We start from the raw sequence: 21,053 nt of genomic DNA, 5'->3' as shown, positions 1-21,053 counted from the left end.
CATCATTATTAGCCTGGATTTATGGGTATTGGAGAGGAAGTCCTCAGAAGTAAAGTGTCATTTCATCATATCATGAGCATATACTATCACTGGGATTGATAGTTTATCAGGCTTCTCCACTGCAAAGTTAATTTTTTCTTCCCTTAGCATTGTACTCTTTTCACATTGTATTGGAATTGTCTATACATAGCCCATGCTTAAGGAGTGATGAGTCATGCTTCACCTCGTTGATAGCAAAAAGTATCACATAAATTATTTGGAATTCTTCTGTATGGAGTTGTACCTTTTCGCCTCTATTTATTCAACCACTTCTTTATCAATGTGAACTCATGGATTATTATTTTAAAACTTGGGTTATAAACCAATACTACTGTTCTGTTGTCCAGATTGTTCCATCTTTAGACAGTGGAAGGTCTCTCAGTTGACTCCTGTGTTTCTTTGACATATCCTCATCATCCTATCATTTCTTCTGTTTCTTTTTTTTAAAAACAATCTCTTATTTTCAGACGCTACATGATGCGTCAAACTCATCTCATGTATTTCCTTCCCAAAACCTACAAACAGCCTATTTTCCAAAGAGCAGATTTGTTTCTTTTTTTCTGATCCCCACGTGTGAGAGTACCTGTTGCTCCACATCCTCACCAGCAATTTTCAGCGTTTTGAATTTTATCAAAATATTATTATACAACACGGAAGTTTTAATTAAGAAAGGACTAATATCATTAAGAATAGCCACTGTCCTAATATTTTATATTTTTTCTTCTGAGATTTGTTAATCCAAGTAAGTTGCCTCAAAGTCAATTTCAGAACATTTTAACATTCATTACTATGATAAACTCAACACATTATTATCACTGTACTTGAATGTAATTTTTACTCTAAAAAGAAGTGAGAACCAAAGTTACAACTAGTAAAGGAATATGGGTTAGCATACAGTATCTATAGGTTTTTTAAACATTTAACACAGAACATAATCCACAGTCTGTCACACAATAAAATTCATATTTGGCTAAACTTTAAATCTCAGTAGAGAAATCTATTGTCCATTAAATTTAATAATAATAGTACCATGTATTTTACAATTATTTATAATTTACAGAACATTTGTATTCATTGGTTAATATTGACAATAACTTTGATTTTAATAATTTTTTAAATTATTAAATAAATATTTTTCCTATGTATATTTTTTGAGATGGAGTTTCATTCTTGTTTCCCAGGCTGGAGTGGAATGGTGTGATCTTGGCTCACGGGAACCTCCATCTCCTGGGTTCAAACAATTCTCCTGCCTCAGCCTCCCGAGTAGCTGGAATTACAGGCATGCACCACCAAGACTGGCTAATTACCTACTTAAACAAATGTTACCTTCTATTTCTTAGCATAAGAATTTTAAAAACAATTTTATTTTCTTATTTTCATCTGTCAAAATTGTTTGTCTATAAAGTAATGTGGAATATTAGAGAAACAGAACTGTTTATTTCAATAGGAAAATATCTACACATTGTGGATTTCAGGTTATTCACCTGAAAAAATGTTTATGCTGCAGTATTGCGTCTATGGGCATGAAAATCATGATATGGGTAATCAGAAGTTTCTGTTAAATAACTTACATCATTTTATGTATATTGTGAAAAACCCTCGAGGGGGAGCAGGATAGTAAATCCCTTCATCATAGGACAAACAGATTATTTCTGCTCCACAAAATTAACTCAGTGAAAGATAATGCATAAAGTTTCCTGGCATTAATAATCCATATATAGAGCCAAATTAGTAGGTGATCAAAAAGAGCATCCTTACATAAGTAAAATAATTTTTAAAAGTATCATGTATAGAAAATTAGCCTTGTGTAGCATTAAGAAATATATATATAAAGAAAGAGAAAATCATTTTGCAAATTTTTCTTTATAAAAATAACACAAAAATATGTTCAATGAAAACACACACACACACACACACACACACAGAAAGAGAAAAAGTACATGGAAACTAAAAAAAGTTACATGTAAAGACCTCATTACAAATTAATGAAAATATACATACTTCTTGCTCTTCAGGAAAATACTTTGTTAAACACACTGGTACTGGATTTATAACAATTAGTATGGTTAAGAAGTAGCATTAAAATAATAGTAATTCTCAACCAGAGATTGTAGGTCAACCTAAAATGTACCTTACTTTAGTTTTTGTTTGTGTCTGAAATTTGAAGTTCATACAAACGTTTAAAAGATAGTTACCCTATCTGACTTTCATCCTGAATTTGTCTATAGTATTGCTATAAATATTAAATAGAAACTTTAAAAAAATCACACTTTTGTATATTCCTAATTGCCTTAGCTCTAGGTCATATTAATTCACAATTATGAAGTATCAAAAAAGTTAAGACTAACTTATGAAAATGCCTGGACAATTATGTAGCTTACAATGAGAAAAATGTTTCTGTTTTGTGACCTATGTATGCTGACATATATTCTACACAATGAAAGGTTTTCATATTTTATGAGCAAAATTCACTTAGGCAGCATAGATACATTCATCTGCAAACCCCAGCTTGATTAAATATATAACTGATGGTGCTTCCAACTGTCTTTCGTTTGAGACCCTGTATCTAAGAAAAATGTAATTATGAAATGCTGTTTAAACTGTCTACTTTAAAACCACATTACTGTAGTTTGCTAATAACCCTTCTATATTATGCTGATCTGTAACTTTTAAAGCCACATTTTTAACTCAAGTAGTTGGCATAACTTCTATTGCAATGAATTTATTCTGGGAAGTCTGACTGCCATGATTAGTGGTTTGACTCCAGTATTTCCAGCTTACTGCACTAAGTTCCCACTGATGTACTTGTGGTTTCACATATACCAAAGAATATTCTATGATGAGTGCTGGATGGAAAAGATTGTTCATCTGACAATAATCTTTCTAGCCACATAGACATACCATAATCTCTATCAGTAATCTTAAATTTTGGCAGTCATGGATAAACACTATTCTTGCCAATATATATTCATTATTTATACAATTTTCCTTTGATGATTTTTCCTTTAGGAATTGAAATTTTTAAAGAATGTGTGTCTAAATTGTTTTCAGAATGGATACTCCAAGCTGTTTTAATATTTGGCTTTGAGCAAATTCAAAATCACATTTCTAAAAACTTCAGTTCTGTACATATACTTATGGAGAGAGAGAGACTTCTTACTGGAAAGGGAGCATAGTCCTAGTGGAGAAGTAAGCAGGGTGCAGACATTTCAATTGCCCCGTCAGAGTATGTGCAGTTGAAGCACTTAAAAGGATTAGTAAAGGACAATTACTTGTTTTTTTCTTCCACTGTATACCCACTGAGGAGCATAGACTGCAGTTGGCACAAAAGGATCTCATCAGAGAAGTCTTTTAACATTAAGCGTCTGTCTTAAGTATTAAAAATGTGACTTCAGTTTCCCCCTTGAATACCATCACAGCTGACCTTTTGAAACAGAGCTGAAGTTTCTCTCTGCTTTAAATTGCTCATTCTCATGAAGAACAATGATGAATTAATGCATTTATTTTAATCTTGGTTGGCCTTTCTTAAGAGCAAGCACATTCCAAAATAACTCTCTCGTTCTTTAAATCCTAGTTACATTGTTTCATTTTACTACTCAAAATGAATTCATTATTATAATTTTCCTGCTAATTCTTAAAGGAAAAGATCACTGGTATTTGATGCAAGTTATTTATATGAAATAAAAATACTATTGAACAGACTAATAAAAATCAAAATGGTATAACAGTTTTTTCTTTATCCCATTTGTTTTGTTTGTTATTAGAAATTTTCGTGCATAGCGTTTTTGAACATTTTTGTCCAATTTTCCTTTGACTTTCGAATTTTTAGTCGGGGAACAGTGCGGGAAACAATCTGGTTTTGATGGAATCCCAAATTTTTGTGAGTGTGTGTGTGTTCTAAATAAACTCAACTAGGTCATATGACTCATGTGCTTTCCATGGTCTCATTGACTTTATTTTCTGTCTAGAAACTATTTAATAAATCTTATTTGATCAGATGGATATTCTTTATTGCTTCTTTAACAAAACGAAGTTGAACTGTTTGTTAAGAAGAAAGTACTGTTTTAGGTTTCTTTCTTTTTGTAAATTATTTTCTAAAGAGTTGTAGAGTTTTGATCAATTTGCATAGCATAATAAATACTTGAGCCCATTTGTGGTTTTCAGGGCCAGCTGTTTTCTCCAGCTTCAGCTCTATGATTAAGGATTAAGGGATGCAAAATGATGAGAAACGCACAGGGAAATTGCTGCCTTTGGAAGATTTAACGGCATGCTGAGGATTTTTATATTCTCTGCATTTCCCTTCCTTTACAGGTACAACAAACAAGAAAAACTTTACCAAAAAGGCCATTCAAAGAGTATTACTCAACATGTCAAAGGCAAGTTTTATTTGAATCTATTTCAAGAAAGTATTCTAATATTCATATTCACACACATTACAAAACCTAAGCACATACAGGCAGGTTCCTGAAAAACCCAGGTATAGGACAAATTCTCTGTGAATCTAAATATTTCTATCCATGTGAGTACATGTAAGAATACCTGTATTTTGGTGTTTCGATGTAGTATTATCTTGTATGTTTCAGAATTTTTTTTCCAGCATTTTCAAGGTTTAATATTCACTTGGAAAGGGGGACCCTTGGAATTCTTTTGAGACGTACCTTATTCATCTTGAAGTCATCCTGAAAATGTGGCAGGCCATTAATACTTTTGTAGAGAAACACAGGCTCCATTTTTCCAGTGTAAATATATGCTGAGGTCTGTCTTTAAATGTGTACCTAGGAGTAGGAAAGGTTGAGAAAGGAGAGAATGATATTTTTGCCCTGCATTCAACTTTGATTGTTATGAAGGGTAATATTTTACATAAAACATTTCTACAATAAGGAGATTCAAAGGCTAGAACAGTTTTGTGATCGCTCCTGTACTTTTTTTCAAGACTACTATTATCTCTAATTCTGAGCCAGGTACACTATTTACTTAGAAGTCATTGATTCAATATTTATTTACAACTAGTAGGCAAGTTAAAGAATGTAAAATACATGATTCTTCTGATAATTGTTTTTTAAATCTTAGGTTTATCTGGGGGAATTTCTTCCTTTCCTTATGCCAAGAATGGCTAATGCCTGTGAATGTCAGACATAAAACCCCATTACATGAATTTCCCAAAGTCAAAGAATGCTGAATTAATGCTGTAAGCAAAGCTGTAACATCAAAGCATAGAGTGTTAACGATTTTAGTTAGTTCCCTACAGATCAGGCTTTGTTCATTGTAAGGAATCTTTTTAAAAGTTACTCAAAAATTCAAGAGCTGTATGGTTTACAAATTTACGAACTCAAGTGATTCCAAGGAAGGAATATTTGTTTTTCTAATTGCCATTGGTGGCTGGAAGTCATGAAACAGTAACCAGCTTATTTTTAGCAATTTTTCTGTTTAATTCCTTTTATGTAGAAAACACAAAAACTGCAGGCATTATGAGGGAAGTAGGGGAGATTAAAGAGAAATCACTGTAGAAACAACTTTTCAGATAACTGCATCATTCTTTGTACTCCCTGGCCCGAAAATGGTTCAACTTGTCTGAAAAGTGAAGAGGTCAAATATGTGCACACAGACACTTTGCCAAGTGTGGGTAAGTTGATATCTATGAAGATTTATGAGTATCCCCTCACTACCTGTCTCCTCCATTCCCTGTACTGTCTAGCCTGACTCAAGTTTATTTTTCTTTAGTTAAAGCAGCTACTAAGAATAAGATAAATAAAGAACTGAATAGTTAAATGGAGTGCGTGTGTGAGAGAGAAATTAGTATTTAATTAAAATGTAACAAAATCTATCTGTATATACTTCTGACACACAATTGCCTATTTATCTAATGATACTGATACTTAACAACTGATTTTGAAAAGTATATAAAAAATAAAAATAGACACAAAATATTGGAAAATAATAACAATTTTAAATGGGTTCTAGAATTATATGATCTTTTTCAAGCATGGTCCAGCCATAAAATTATTTTATTTTTTCCTTTCAAAATGTAGCCAAGAAACAAACATCTATCTTTGCTTTCTTTGCAGGAAAGAACCAGTGTCTGGACTAGTTCCAAGCCATCCAGACAGCTATTTCAACTGGAACAAGTGACCTTTGGAACAGACTAGAACATAACAGCCTGGCCAGACAGAGGGGAGGGAGTAGGCAGTTGGGAAGGACCCCAACATGTTCTTCTGAAAGCTCATTTGAAATAAGAGGACAATAAAAAGGACAGAAATATGAACTTAAAAATACATCAAACCAGTAAAAACTGTGTGACCACAATATGGGATTCAAGAAAAGTTACAGTTTGTGTTTTTAGCTGTCATTCTTTAATATACACGCTTAAATACTTCTCCAACCCCATGAGCACAGGCCCTGTCCCTTAATTACATAACATTCATGTTTGAATCTTCATAGCCTCTTTGACACTAAGTAACCATTATTTTGTTTTTCCTCTATCAATTGGGCCAGACTTCCTTAGTCTATGATTCTATGGTGATTGTTAGACAAACTTCAATAATTACTAAGAGATTTATTTAGCAAATTATTGCTACAATAGAAGTTAAAATAATAATAAATATTTTATTGAAAATGAGATAGTGGTTATCTTCTCCCAACATTTATTTGAAGGCATGTTGTTCTTTTCTAAGAGAACATACAAAATTTAAGTTCACATCATTAGCAAGAAGCATCTAAATAAATATGCAATCTTTTAATGAATGCTTATGGACAAAGTGTTGTGCTTGGTAACAAAGAGGAAGGATGTCAAGGCAATCCTTCCTTCAAAATGTTTGAAAAATGGAGAGCAAAGCTTTTTAAAAAATGCTTTATTAAAAATACAAAAAGAAAGCTGTTTCTTAGACAATGTGTTATTGATTTTTACAAAATATATTAACTATCATAAGTTGATTATGTCCAAGGTACTGAGAAAATACTATGAGATTTCAGAGTGCTCTTTCACAGAGAACTTTGTTATTCCAGTGTGTACTGGAAAATACTTTTCAGAAGACAACTTCTATAGCTTCTAATCAGGCCTTCTTTAATGAAAATACAAACCTTTAAAAGTCTTAATGAATATTCCAAGGTGTCTATAGAATTGCTTGGAAACTAGAAGATTTGGTTCAATGAATTTGGCATGTAGATCTGAATGAATGCCAAAAATGTAGCTAAGGTAAAGGAAATAAATTTTTACAAAATTTGTGTTACATAGTCTTCGTGGTACTATTAACTGACAAAAAACACAATGTTAATGATATAGAAATAAGAAATTTGGTTATTTCAATTTATCATGTAATGTCAGAAAAATGAGAAATGAGCCTTTCAACTCAACTACTTCTTAAGTATGCCATTAGAATTGGCATAGTATTGATTAGAAGCTAAGAAGTAGAGCAGAAAAAAATGAATCCAGAGAAAGACAATGCTGTCTGCTACTTATGTAATGTTCATATTTCTTAAACTGTATTTTGAAAGCAAGAAAATAGACCATAAATGATTTTAGGAGGTGGCGTTCTTGCTAGATTAAGAAAATCCCACTTAGAATTCTAGAGAAATTATGCTTTTAGGGAGGGAGTTTCATTAGTGGATTATCACAGACCTTAACAACAAAAGATCAAAACATGAAATAAATGTACAAGAATTAAGGTTTGTGTCAAATTTGTGAGATGCACTTAGAAGGGCGAGATTTTAAATATTTGTCTGAAGTTATATAGGAAGAAGACATTTTCTGCATGAGACACAGGGGTCCAAGGGCAATTCCAACTGTGACCATCACATTTGTAAGTTCCCTATACAGGGTGTAGTTTAGGTGGAGTCTGAAATTCAGTTGTCAAAATTGACTCCAAGATTCTTCAAGTAATTTAACAGAGGATGAAGCCCAAAATCATGAGTAAATATTGAATCTGGAAGTATATGTGGAAACACTGGAATAGAAAAACATTAACAGCCAGTTTTTTCAGGGTTATGCTAAGTAACATAAAAACGAATAAAAAAATCAGTATTTAGAAATGCAACATATTATCTATCAGAAATCCTACTGAAAATACATTCCCATAATATTATTAAATTTTTTTAGAAAAATCCAAATCCAAAATAACAAAAAGAGACGAAGAAAATTTTTGCCATTGGCCTGCTCTGATAAACTTCACACTGGATGACTGATACCTGACATCAGCTAGTACGAAGTACCCAGACTTAAACATACTTAAATACAAGTGTTCCTGAGGAAGTTTTTGGTTCACACAGTGCTGTGATACATATTCGCTTTTATTTATTCACTTATATGCTTCCCATACTTTTACTTTATGACAATAAACTGACTGAAATCAGAGATCCTGTCAATTTAATGCCACCTGCTAACACATCTGTTAGCAAACTTGCTAGATGTTTTCTTACCCCATAAAGTACATGTTATTCATATAAAGTGAGTAATAAATGAATTTTATTGAATGAATTGATGAATTGTTCCTTGGTGTTCAAAGGCTGCGCATGTGAGTCCCGTGTCCATAAAATACTTAACATCATGTTTTAAATTGATTCAAAACTTCTTCATGATTGCACTCTTAGTCATAATCCACATCCTATTATCAAGTTCCACCTTTATAAAACTATCAGCCAAGACACCCTTTTCATTACTGCTAAGTTAAAAAAAGCCTCCAGTTATGAAATTGATATTTACATAATACAGTTTTTGCAGCAGATGCTTCTGGTAAAAGGAAGCAAATCATGACCTCTCTCACCAGCAGGATCAGTCCACTGTTTTCACAACTGAATGATATTTGCTCATAAAGCTAAAATGTGTGTGGGCTGCAAGAAATGAAGTTAAAGGTAAAGCCCTTTATTTCTTCTTTGCCTTTCCCTCTTCCTCCCTTTCTTTTATCTCCATTTATGATCAAGAAAATCTGTTACATAATTAGCTTCAGAATGTGTCTATATTAGAGATTATTTAACAAATGGATTATGCAATTTAATTTATTTAAAATCATTTATTTTCAGGAAAACCAAACATATCGTTGAGTTTACATAGAAATACAATTTTCAACCAGATCTTCATAAAAACGCACTGGAGAAATAAATGTTCATAATTAATGACCAGTTATGTACTATTTCATCATGCCAGTAGCAGAGTTGATTACCATTAAAAATTGGTAAAGTAACATATCTTAAATGTGCAAATACCATCTTAGTACTCTATTGTGTTACCATTGATAATAAATGGCCACTAAATATATACCTATTACATAAATCTTTTTAAAGTACAATAAAAATACAAATTCTATCTGTTAAAAAAAGCCACTTATATGGCTTCTAAACATCCTTATTATACAAATTCCAAAATACTATCTGACAAACAAAATTATAAAGACTCTTCTTTATGAAACATATATTGCCCTCTAATTAAGGTACAACTTAGCAGATAAAAGAAACTAAACAAGAAGGCTCATATATACCATATAACATTAAGTAAAAACACACAAATATATATTGCATAAGCATATTTGATTTCTTTTCCTAGTGAAAATGTAGCTTTAACACTTGAAGAAAATTCCAATGAGTAAATGATAAATCTATTTTTGAGGGCTACCCCTAATCTAAGTCACATTTTCATTAATTTAATTTATTTTTCTTATAATGTGATGAACCAAGTTAGAAATTTTGACCATAAATTTTTGTTTTACTGAGTACAAATTAGTCTGTTAGGTAAAGGGTAAAGGTATAGGAAACAAATATTTTTAAAAGTCTAGGTTCATCAGCACATCAAGAATGAAATGCAAGAGAATTTTATTGCTCATGTTCAAGACTAAACTGAGCAGTAACTGGGTTGTTTTTTTTTTTTTGAAAAATGAGATTTTTGACTTTAACAAAACAAATACAGATTGAATTTACCAAATATTGATAATTCATATAGAATGGGTGCCACAGATTTTAAAGTATCAAAACCAAGAGGGCATCACAAAATAAACTTTGGTGAAAAATATCTTCATCAAAGAAGAAAATATGAGAAGAGTAGTCCTTATGCAGTGAGGAGAAATATATTTGGTAAAGTAAATATGGGTAATAGATATTGAATCTATAGATAGCATATATTCCAAATGTTTTTTAGGGAATATCAAATCAGATGATGCTTAGATGTTATAGTAATATCACTTATCTCATTTGGAATGAAATTTAATGTTTTTTAATAAATAGCAAATTTTCATTTTTTCACTACCTTTATAAAACAAATTAAATATTTAGAGTATAACTGATCATAACTAACATCACCTTGCATTTACTAATAAATACTCTAAATACATTTGGTTTATTATTGGAATTTATATCCTTATAATTTTACCTGCTAGAAATTAGTGACCTTGTGGCATTATGTTTAAAGTTTACATTTTCCCAGTGATGTGAACAGTATTTATACATAAAATGATATCTGTCCAATGAATAGTAACATGTTTGTTGGTTTAAAAACAGAACATGTTTAGTTTGACATTGGCATGTCTCTTCAGAATTTAAAAAGTTATCTTTAAGGTATGGCTTTTGGGAAATCATTAATAAACTAGCCATCTGGAAAATGAACACAAATTTCAAGATGCTAACTAAATAGAACTCAGACACAAGGCAGGTATTTATATAATATGTCTTTCAATTACAAATTCATCTACAGTAGAAACAGAAAGGAACATAAAAGTATGATCTACTTTACAGTAAGCTGTTTTTAAAATAAAAATTACAGATCAATAGTGAAGGTGAGGAAATTTAACTGAAAAAATTTTCAAAATATTAAAATATTCAAAAACATATTGACACGTGAATAATACCTATCTTAAAGTAATAATAAATGACATGTGTATATAAACACATTTAACATGAATCAGGATTTCTTGTTCTTGATGTCAGCACCTACTGTCTAATGGGTCGAGACAAAATACTGTGCCTTCAAGAGTTAGTCCCATTTTGAACCCCTCCTGTAAAACAGAATAAAATAATTAATATCTGAAATGCTCACTGCAAAATAAAATCAGTGAATAAAAAAGACTATGCACTAAAGTTGAAATATTCATGCTTTGATCAACTAATAAATAACTATATGTCAAATGTTGACTTGCTAAATTTTTATATAGGTGTATAGCACTGGTAGTTCTTTCAGACCCATTAACATTTTAATGTTTTAAATGTATGTGAGGTTAGCATGCATGAGAGACAGAAGAGAATACATAAAATTAAGATAAAGGTTTCTTTTTCACAAAAGGCTAGTTACTACATCATTCTATTGTAAATGAAATCTGTTAGCTTTAAAAATTATTATTAATTTAAATATTATTAAGATAGTTAGACTTCAAATTGATGAGAGGTTCAAGATAGCCTGATGATTTTCACCTTTTCTTCCTGGTTAGCACTGACCAGAGCCCTGGTAAAATACTTCTTTTAAATGCAATGCCATATCCTCTGTGGAACACACAACTGCAGATTACTTTGCCATGGAGAAAACTTCCCCTACTAGCCTTGCTGTTGCTTGTAGCGGACTGGCTTCTTTGACTCCACTCTTCCTTGCATATTTTAGAAGTTAAGTTGTCTATGATTTATTGAGTATAAGAACACAATTGCTATGAAAGTGTTTTTCCACCAAGATTTTGAATTAAAATAATGGCATAGGAGTCTGTCCTTCCCCACTCCAATCTCTTTTTTTTTTTTAATTGCATAAGATAATTGAACTGTGGGCCATCTCCAGTCTTGCCACCTCTCCCCATTCCTACCCTTTCCTGTAAATCTATACACATTGGCCTACAAAAAGATGAAAAGCACAGACTTGCACTCATCAATGAAAGTGGAGGTTACATTGTAGGTCTCCTTGTAGAAGCAAATGTGGTAGTGCTCTCTACATACTCTACCTTTTTTTTCTTACTAACAGAACTGAAATGTTTCAGAAAGGTAATTTGTAATTTGGAGTGGCCATGCAACACATTATTGGCAAATAATATGCAGATAGCAGTGTATTCCTAAAGAAAACAAAATGTCTCCTAAAGGTAACCATTGGTTTTCACCTCTGCTTTGGGTGTTTTATTTAATTGGACTGACTATATCTACTTGTATGTTAGCTAATTGGGTATCTTTTTGCATCTCTCCAAATTACTTTTATTTAGAATAATTATGTAAATGTTCTTATCTTTCTATAAATCCAATGTAAACATCATCATATAAAGGAGGAAGGTAGTTACAAAGCCGTAAGCCATACTTTGTTATTAATGTTCAAAGAATATTCTTCTTTATGTTTACAGCACAGAGACTACTACTATATAGCAATTACAGTGATGTAATCATTGTGAAAGTTTTTCAAAATGTCTTTCCAGTACTTGGAATACAATCTTTATTTAGTTGAGTAAATATGAGACTACTTATCATTATTTTTTAAAAATCTATTCTTATCACAATATACATTTTGCCATATTTATTTATATTTTTCAAACAGCCAGCAAATACTTAGAAAAATGAATACTTTAAACTAAAATACTGTAAGTAAACTTTTCTTTAAAATTATTTTATTTGGATATCTGAAGATCTGTATATTATGTCATCTTCTGGTATATTATAAATGGTAAATAGATGATACATTGATAGATAATGACAGATAGAAAGAGAGTTACATGTGGAAATGTTTGATACCATACGGTACTTTTAAATTTTATCAGTTCATTCTGCTAGTAAACCAGTATCCCTTCAATTACCCTGAAAATACTATTTGTCAATGTGTTATCAATATTGGAAAAGCAGAATAGCAGCCAAAGTAAAACAGAGGTCAATCACTATTTTAATAATGAAGTGTTAGTATATGACTTACAATAATATCTATCTCCATATTGACTTTTTAAGGATCCTTACATATTATAAGGTTTCTTGATTTTCTTTCTTCCTCAGATAAAATTTCCCACACCTGTTGAGCTTCAAACTTCTTAATAAAAATGAGACTTTATTTACTTATGTAGTGATGGGAATTATTATAAGCTAACGTCACACAAAAGAATGATTAAATAATTAAAGTATTATTCACCATATGCTTTTTATATGAAAGATTTTGATGAATTTTCTTATTTTGAAATAGAAAAACATATCAAGGAAAGAAAAACCACTACATTTTGAGGTATGTCTTTTTTTCTATCTATACATTTTTAAAAATGATTTTAATGATAATATCAATATATATTTATGCCATATAATTTTCTTATGTAAGTAATATATTACATATAGTTTTCTATCTTCCTCTTTTCATCTTTGCAGACCTTGATTATTTTAAATTCCCAGAAAACTAATTTATTATGACTATATAAAATACTATTAATTTTTATGATTGTTTCCATCGTAAAAATGCATTTTACGTTGCATTTGAAAAAAAATCGTTCAGCATTTTAAAATTATGAATAATGTTGACTAGGTATTTTTATTCGTAGAGATTGAACACATTCATACTTATTTTTTCATCAGAAGAGATTGCTTTAAAGTTTTGATATCAAACAGAAATAAAAGTATTAATAACAAGCTACCCTTTAAAGAGACTGCTAGGCCATGGTTACCTCTGAACTAACTCTGGACTGCCAACAATTTACAGTGCTTGTTTTATCACACTTTCACTTGTATTGATTGATTATTAGTTTAAAAAATAATCTGCTAGATTAAAATAGCATTACAGTTCTTTATTTGATTTATATGTTTACTTTGATTAGACAGAACATGTCTACATATGTGTAAGCCACTTGTGGTCTTCTTTTGTGAACTAGTGCTTTTTTATTTATCTGTTGATTCTTTAGTTTCCTAGCCATTTGTCTAATTGCTTTAATTATGTATATGTAATGTATTTATATATTTTTAGACAGTAAATTTTAAAAAATTGGATACTATATGTCCGTATTTTTCTTTTCCTTATAAAATTTTCTTTTCAATTCAAAAGTCTGATGAATATTCAATAATATTTTAAATATTTTAAAATGTTGATTACTTCTGAAATTTATCTCGGCATTTGCTGTAAGTTTCAGCAGTACATTGATCTTCTCCCAGAGTACTAGCTAGCTGACTTAACACCACTCATACATGATTCTTTCATCCTTCATGAACTTGCCATGCTTGTTTTTTAATGTATTAAATTATTATAGCTCACATGTTACAGTGTGGGCTACAATACTATTCCACTTATTTTCCTGTTGGTGACATGTACTGGACAGTTTCAATTATGTCAAATCAAATAGCTACATTATTGATTTCAAATAGATGTTTAATTTTCTAACTGCTTATACTGAAATATGGTTTAACATTTCTGCATAAATGCTTACATGCATGAGATGTTTCTGTGATTTCAAACTTAATAATTCGATTCTCTTAAAAATAGCTTAGTCACAATACTCTGTAAATGAAAGATGAAAACTAAATGTCTCACTAGGCTTATTAACTCAATATGGTGTTCACAACCCATTGTACTATATTAAGTTTTTATATGATATGCAAAGATATAGTAGCTAAATGTGTGCATTAGATTCATTAGGCTAGCACGATTAATAATAAAAGCCATCATAGACTTTAGATGAAGAAAATATTATTTTACTTTTGTTAAAGTGACCTTGCAAGTAAATATTGGACTAAAAGAAACAATCATGGCCAAGTATGGTGGCTCATGCCTGTGGTCCAAGCACTTTGGAGGTCTAAGTGGGTAGATCGCTTGAGCCCAGCAGTTCAAGCCCAGTCTGGACAACATGATGAAACCCTGTTTTTAACAAAAAATACAAAAATTAGCCACGCGTGGTAGTGCACACTTGTAGTCTCAGCTACTCAGGAGGCTGAGGAGGGAGGATTGCTTGAGCCTGGGCGGTGGAGGTTGCAGTGAGCCAAGATCATGCCACTGCACTCCAGCTTGGGTAGGGCGATAGAGTGAGACTCTGCCTCAAAAAAAAGAAGAAAAGAAAGGAAACAATGAAGTGAACAATGCAATAGTGACTAAGTCACTGAAAAATAATCTTAAAATGTGGTTTATAAAACCTCTCTAAACATAACTAATTATCAGATATACCCATATGAAGCTGTTGTTTGAATTTTTATTAAATAAAGCATGCAAATTTTAAGGTTTCAGCTTTAAAAATTTGTAAGTTGTTTAAAATTATTATAAAAATAATATACCAACCATCTCTGGCGCTACCCACCATGAAAGCAGTAAAGAATTTAAAAAGACATTAAGAAAATATTAGAAACAGCAAAAGCAAAAACACCACAGTTTAACATTGAGTGTCACCATCACTCAATCATCCCAATACATTGTGTCTCACACTTGGTTTCAACAAAATCTGGAAATAGAGGCTTATCCTTAAAACTCCATAATTTTTTTTCCAATTTTGGGAAAATCTAAAAAATTCTTAGAGAAGTACTCTGTATGACCTGTGCAACCCTTGAGAATAAATACTACCACATAAATATTTCTTTGTTACTACAAAAGCATTAGTACCAGATAGTACATGTCCAATGGGTAAAACTAATGTAAAAGGAAAGGAATTGATTTCATATGAAATACAGCATTCTTGCTAAATTATCATGCGCCATTTGAAAGTTTCACAGCGTTTGAAATATAGAAAAGAACTAGGAAATCTGTGCCATCAGATAGAATACATGTTGAAATCAATAGAAATTTGATAAGGTGGTTTTAGCTTTAACCAAATAAGATCATCCATCCTGTATTGGTGTTGCAATTTGGCTTTCATTTAATTTATAATTTATTGAATTCATAATTTTATAAAAACTATAAGGACAAGTTGTTTATAATATTTTTGTCAATATTTAAAAATTGTAAGTTAATACTAAGGATCTAAAACAATTTTTATGTAAAAGGGGATTAAGAATCATTCAACTTGAGAAACACTGTTTTAATAGATTCTTTGAAAACCTCAAGGCATATGTTAAGTAATTCAACTTTTAAATTCAGGCATTTTATTACATCTAGAACAATAATGAATTCATGTACTACCTAGAAAATAAGATAGCTACACAGCTGCAGTCAAAAATGAGTAAAAGGGCATTTAAATTAACTTTCTAAGAAGGATTGCAATTATCAGTGATAGATCAGTGTTCACCCGTAATTGTTTTTTCTACGAAGTGAGGCATAGAGAATTAATGTATTAACCCAAGACTAATAAACAAAAATACCTCCTTCTCCTTACTTTAGTGTCTTCATTGTCTCTTCTCAATCAGCTTCATATAATTGGTGTCTGTCTGGATTCTACCATATATAAACTTTTTGATGAAAAATAGGATATAATAACTTCACCAAAATGTAAAGGGCAAATATAAAGAGAAGACTTTATTCTAGGGTTTATAAGACTATTTTTAAATCATGGCCCATAGTTCAAAGCATTTAAAACCAATTTCTGTAAACTTCAGACCAATTTAGAACAAAAAAGTAAAAGGAAGAGAGAGAAATGAAAACCCAACTGAACTACATTCCTAAAGAAGTTGTCACTGGGTGTTTGCTTTTTAAATAAAAGCCCAAAAGTTATGAACTACAGCTACAATGCTTCTTTTCAGAGAGAATAATTTCAATCTTACAAAGATTTTCCTTCATCTACCCATTTACAATTTTCAAATTCATAATTGTTAAGACTGAGATCAAATCTTATAAATCTAATGCAGTGACTGTTTAACTCTAGATTTCAGAACAATGAACCATTAGAATCCATGCCATTTTGTATTTAAAAAATGAACCATCTTATTGCCATTGTAAATTGAACCATTTAAAAAACCAACAACCTTATCCTTAGCATATGTAGGAGTATTTTTAGGACTAACTGTACATTATTATTTTAAAGTAATTATTTTAAGCGAGTTTTTATAGCGAAAATAATTGAAGGAAACCATAGTTTTGGTACAAAACATTCTCTTTGTCCCATATCAAAATGAAATAAATCATTTATGGGCCAGTCTATCAAAATAGTCACCTGCATCTCATCTAATTTTGATTGAATATCTGGAGGGAAATCTGCTGCTCCACAGTTAAATGGGTCAAAAGGTTCTGCTCCAAACAGGTCCCGTTCTGAAAGGAAGGAAATAATTCAGTAAATGAAATAACAAGAAGTGAGCTGGAGTTAGTTAGATTTCAAAGGCAGGATTATATAAATGAATATTTACATGATCAAATGAGCCAGTAACCCACACTTACACTGTATGTTGGGCTTTCCTGACCTTAGACCAGTTAAACATTAACAAGGAAGAAAAGATCCATTTTATGATATTAAAAAGTTTTATTATAAAGAATTATTATCTAGAGAGGTTTCTGTGTTTTAGTGAAGATTTCTTAATGTCAAATTCACCAAAGAGCTGATAATTGTATGTTACAGCACCTATATTTTATTGAAGCAATTTAAATTTGCTAAAATTAATGCACTACTCATTGAGACTACCCTAATTCCATTGATTGATGCCTTGCAACACAATAGTAAAGCAATATGTAGGACTAAGTAGACTTGTAAGTAGCTCTACTCAAAGTTCATGTACTCTTATCTCTCCTTTTATCCAGAGAAAATTTTAAAGCACATTGTCTCATGTAGTATGAAATGTCACCTTTCTAGATAGTCACAATGAGATAGTTTCTTTAAAAATGCCTCCTATCCCAGAAATACATTTCTTTTTTAAAAGCAGCAGGAATGCAATGTCAAAAAAGCTTTCTGTACATATGTTCTAAAGTATGCACTACTTTTTTATCACTAAAGAAGTATCAAAGTTAAAATTGATGTTTGTAATTGATAGATTACGGCCTATTATGGGATTTTTAAAATAAAAAATTCTTAAGAAATTTCTTTCCTCTGAATCAATTCAAATGTATCCTTAATTGGAAAAACATTACACTATATATGAAAATGAGTATTTATAACATATTCATACCTTCATTTTGCAGAGAACTTTACATTCTCTAAATTCAATTCTATGTAAGAAATAATATTTATGCTACTTGATTTCTGCCATATCCTCTAAAATCACTCTGTGATTCTCATTGTGAAGGAGTCTTACTTTTCCAGTTTTCATGTTTTTTCCCAGATTCTTGTATTAAATAAGTTAATAAATGTGAAATTCTTATAAGCTCCTTGTACTTGCAGGTATTGTATAAATAAGGAGAACATATAATTTATCATCCAAATACAGATACTTTTAAAGCTAAAAGGAGCATTTCCAATAGTTACAGTGGGTAAAAATCTATAAGCCAGGGCTATCCTAATCAAATGGGAATTTATTGTTACCTTATATATAACTGATGAATATTACTATTGCTGTTATTTATTTTCCTCAGTTTAGTGTTGCTCAGGCAATCAATCAAAATTTAGATTTCAGAGGATATTTTCTTTGGAGAAATGTCCTGGTTTCCACTACACCATAAACATACTGAATAATGTTTTTCACCTAGTAGGTGTTTGTTAAAAAATGAATTAATGAAAGGGAAGATTTGGTGAAAAGGTTCTGCTTCAAACATGTCCTGTTGTAAAAGGAAGTAAAAATTTAGTAAACAAAATGACAAGAAGTGACTTGGAGTGACTCACTTATATAGATTATGTCTATATAATCTCTATTTCTCTGTCTATATTTATCAAACTTTGATACTCAGGAATATTTAGACATTGAAAAATCTATCAAGGTGTTACTGGAGTACTCTTGTTACACTTCAGCAAAGAGACTAGCAGTGTTTTACCCCTGCCCTAGAGATCTGTGGAACTTTGAACTTGAGAGAGATGATTTAGGGTATCTGGCAGAAGAAATTTCTAAGCAGCAAAGCATTCAAGATGTGACCTTTTTCTAAAAGCATACAGTCATATGCATTCACAAAGAAATAATTTGAAATTAGAACTTACGTTTAAAAGGGAAGCAGAGCAAAAAGTTTGGAAAATATGCAGCCCGACTATGTGGTAGAAAAAGAAAACCCATTTTCTGAGGAGAAATTCAAGCCTCTTGCAGAAATTTGCATAAGTAAAAAGGAGCTGAATGTTAATAGCCAAGACAATGGGGAAGATGTCACCAGCACATGTCAGACATCTGCGGCAGCCCCTCCCATCAAAGGTCCAGAGGCCTAAGAGGAAAAAATGGTTTCGTGGGCCAAGCCCAGGGCCCTGCTGCTCTGTGCAACCTCAGGACTTGATGTCCTGCATCCCAGCCACTCCAGCTCTAGCCATGGCTAAAAGGGGCCAAGATACAGCTCAAGCCATTGCTTCATGGGGTAAAAACCCTAAGCCTTGGTGGCTTCCCTGTGGTGTTGGGCCTGCAGGTGCACAGAAGACAAGAGTTGAGCTTTGGGAGCCTCTGCCTAGATTTCGGAGGATGTATGGAAACGCCTGAATGTTCAGACAGAAGTCTGTGGCAGGAGCAGAGCCCTCATGGAGAACCTCTACTAGGGCAATGCAGAGGAGAAATGTAGGGTTAAAGCCCCCACACAGAGTCCCCACTGGGGCACTGCCTAGTGGAGCTGTGAGAAGAGGGCCACTGTCTTTCAGAACCCCGAATGGTAGATCCACCAACAGCTTGCACTATGTGCCTGTCACTCAATGCCAGCCTGTGAAAACAGCTGTGGGGGCTGTACCCTGCAGAGCCACAGAGGTGGAGCTGCCTAAGGCCTTGGGGTCCATCCCTTGCATTAGCATGCCCTGGATGTGACACATGGAGTAAAATGAGATAATTCTGGAGCTTTAAGATTTAATGACTGCCCCACCGGGTTTCAAACTTGCAAGGGGCCTGTGGCTCCTTCGCTTTGCCAATTTCTCCAATTTGGAATGGAAACGTTCACCCAATGCCTGTATGCTCATTGTATTTTACAAGTAACTAACTTGCTTTTTATTTTACAGGCTTATAGGTGTTTTCTAATTCATCAAAAAGAGACTTTAATATTCCTTCCAGATATATAAAAGATAAAACAGAAAAGCAATGAATTTATAGCATTTTAGATAGGAAAGAACCCTTACAAAAGGTTAAGAAATCATGATATAATTTATATACTTTTTTAACAAAAAAGTCCATAAACCCTATGATAACAAAAATATTTTAACCAGCTCTATTAAACATGTAAAAAATGATCAATATAATTACCACCAGTTATTTTTAAAAGTTAAAGTAAAACATTAAAAATATAACCCAAAACAGTGATATACAATTAAATATGAAGTAATACACCAAAACATAATTGTTCACACAATAGGTAAAAGTTGCAAGCAGAGATGTCATTAGTAGTGTAGTCTGAATTATAAAGTAAAATAGAATTAATGGAAATTTATACAAATATGAAAATAATACTTTAATAATTAAAATTGTAAGTAAGGTTGTTAAGATATGTAATTTCCCACAAAGTCTTAATTATATATTTAAAATGTATGCAACTATAACAAGAAACTTTGATTTGTTGAGAAAGCTTACTAATCTCAGTAGATCTACTAGGTACTGGAGGTGGCTGTGTGCCATTGCGAGTAGGCATCGAAGACTGGTGTGATATTGGAGAAAACGGAATCATATCAAAGATGTCAGTGGAGGGCGACTTAGGTGTCATACTGCCTGCCTGCAATGAAAATAAATGAATTAGGGTAATATTTCATATAGACACATTGTAATGCTAAATATTTCATATGCATATAAAATATATGTAAACAACAAATTCAGTTGCATCATAAGAATTTGCCATTTTGTAGACCAAAAATAGTTAAGTATTCGCAATTTCAATATGGTTCCACTAATTAAGATAAATGCTCATTTAGAAGAAAGCAATAGAAAATTTCTGCAAAAATGCTCTCAAAGATGATGGCAAAAATGTTGACAATATTATTCCAGATGAATATAAAAGATACAGTGAATTTTTGGGATATATAGAAATGACTGCTACTTGTAACAGAGAATTAGATATATTAGAAACTATTCATGTAAAAATATGATTTCAGTAAGATACGCTGCATAAGATTACATTTTAAACTGGAATAATTAGACATAAGTGACCTGCCTTCTTAAATATAAACATT

The 21,053-nt window shown here is 31.6% G+C and overlaps 1 protein-coding gene across 47 annotated transcripts in view; it reads right to left on the bottom strand.

Moving 5' to 3' along the window:
* Positions 1-9,021: 9,021 nt before the first annotated feature.
* GULP1 (GULP PTB domain containing engulfment adaptor 1) overlaps positions 9,022-21,053 on the bottom strand; it is a 308,404-nt gene continuing 296,372 nt past the window's right edge. For 41 of the 47 annotated variants that reach the window (XM_055108854.2, XM_055108855.2, XM_063595470.1 and 38 more), the window contains 3 exons: positions 20,461-20,599; positions 17,010-17,104; positions 9,022-11,012 (listed from right to left, as the gene is read on the bottom strand). In XM_055108854.2, coding sequence (XP_054964829.1) covers positions 10,941-11,012; positions 17,010-17,104; positions 20,461-20,599 — 306 coding nt within the window. In that variant the 3' untranslated portion in view covers positions 9,022-10,940. Of the gene's footprint in view, positions 11,013-16,327; positions 17,105-20,460; positions 20,600-21,053 lie in introns of those variants that run through there. The other 6 variants (XM_055108859.2, XM_055108858.2, XM_008950574.6 and 3 more) reach the window with 3 other exon arrangements.

This window comes from Pan paniscus, chromosome 13 (assembly GCF_029289425.2).
Source record: "Pan paniscus chromosome 13, NHGRI_mPanPan1-v2.0_pri, whole genome shotgun sequence".
NCBI classification, from domain to species: Eukaryota; Metazoa; Chordata; class Mammalia; order Primates; family Hominidae; genus Pan; species Pan paniscus.
The sequence above is the reverse complement of the archived record's forward strand: the minus strand, read 5'-3'. Positions and strand labels throughout refer to the sequence as shown.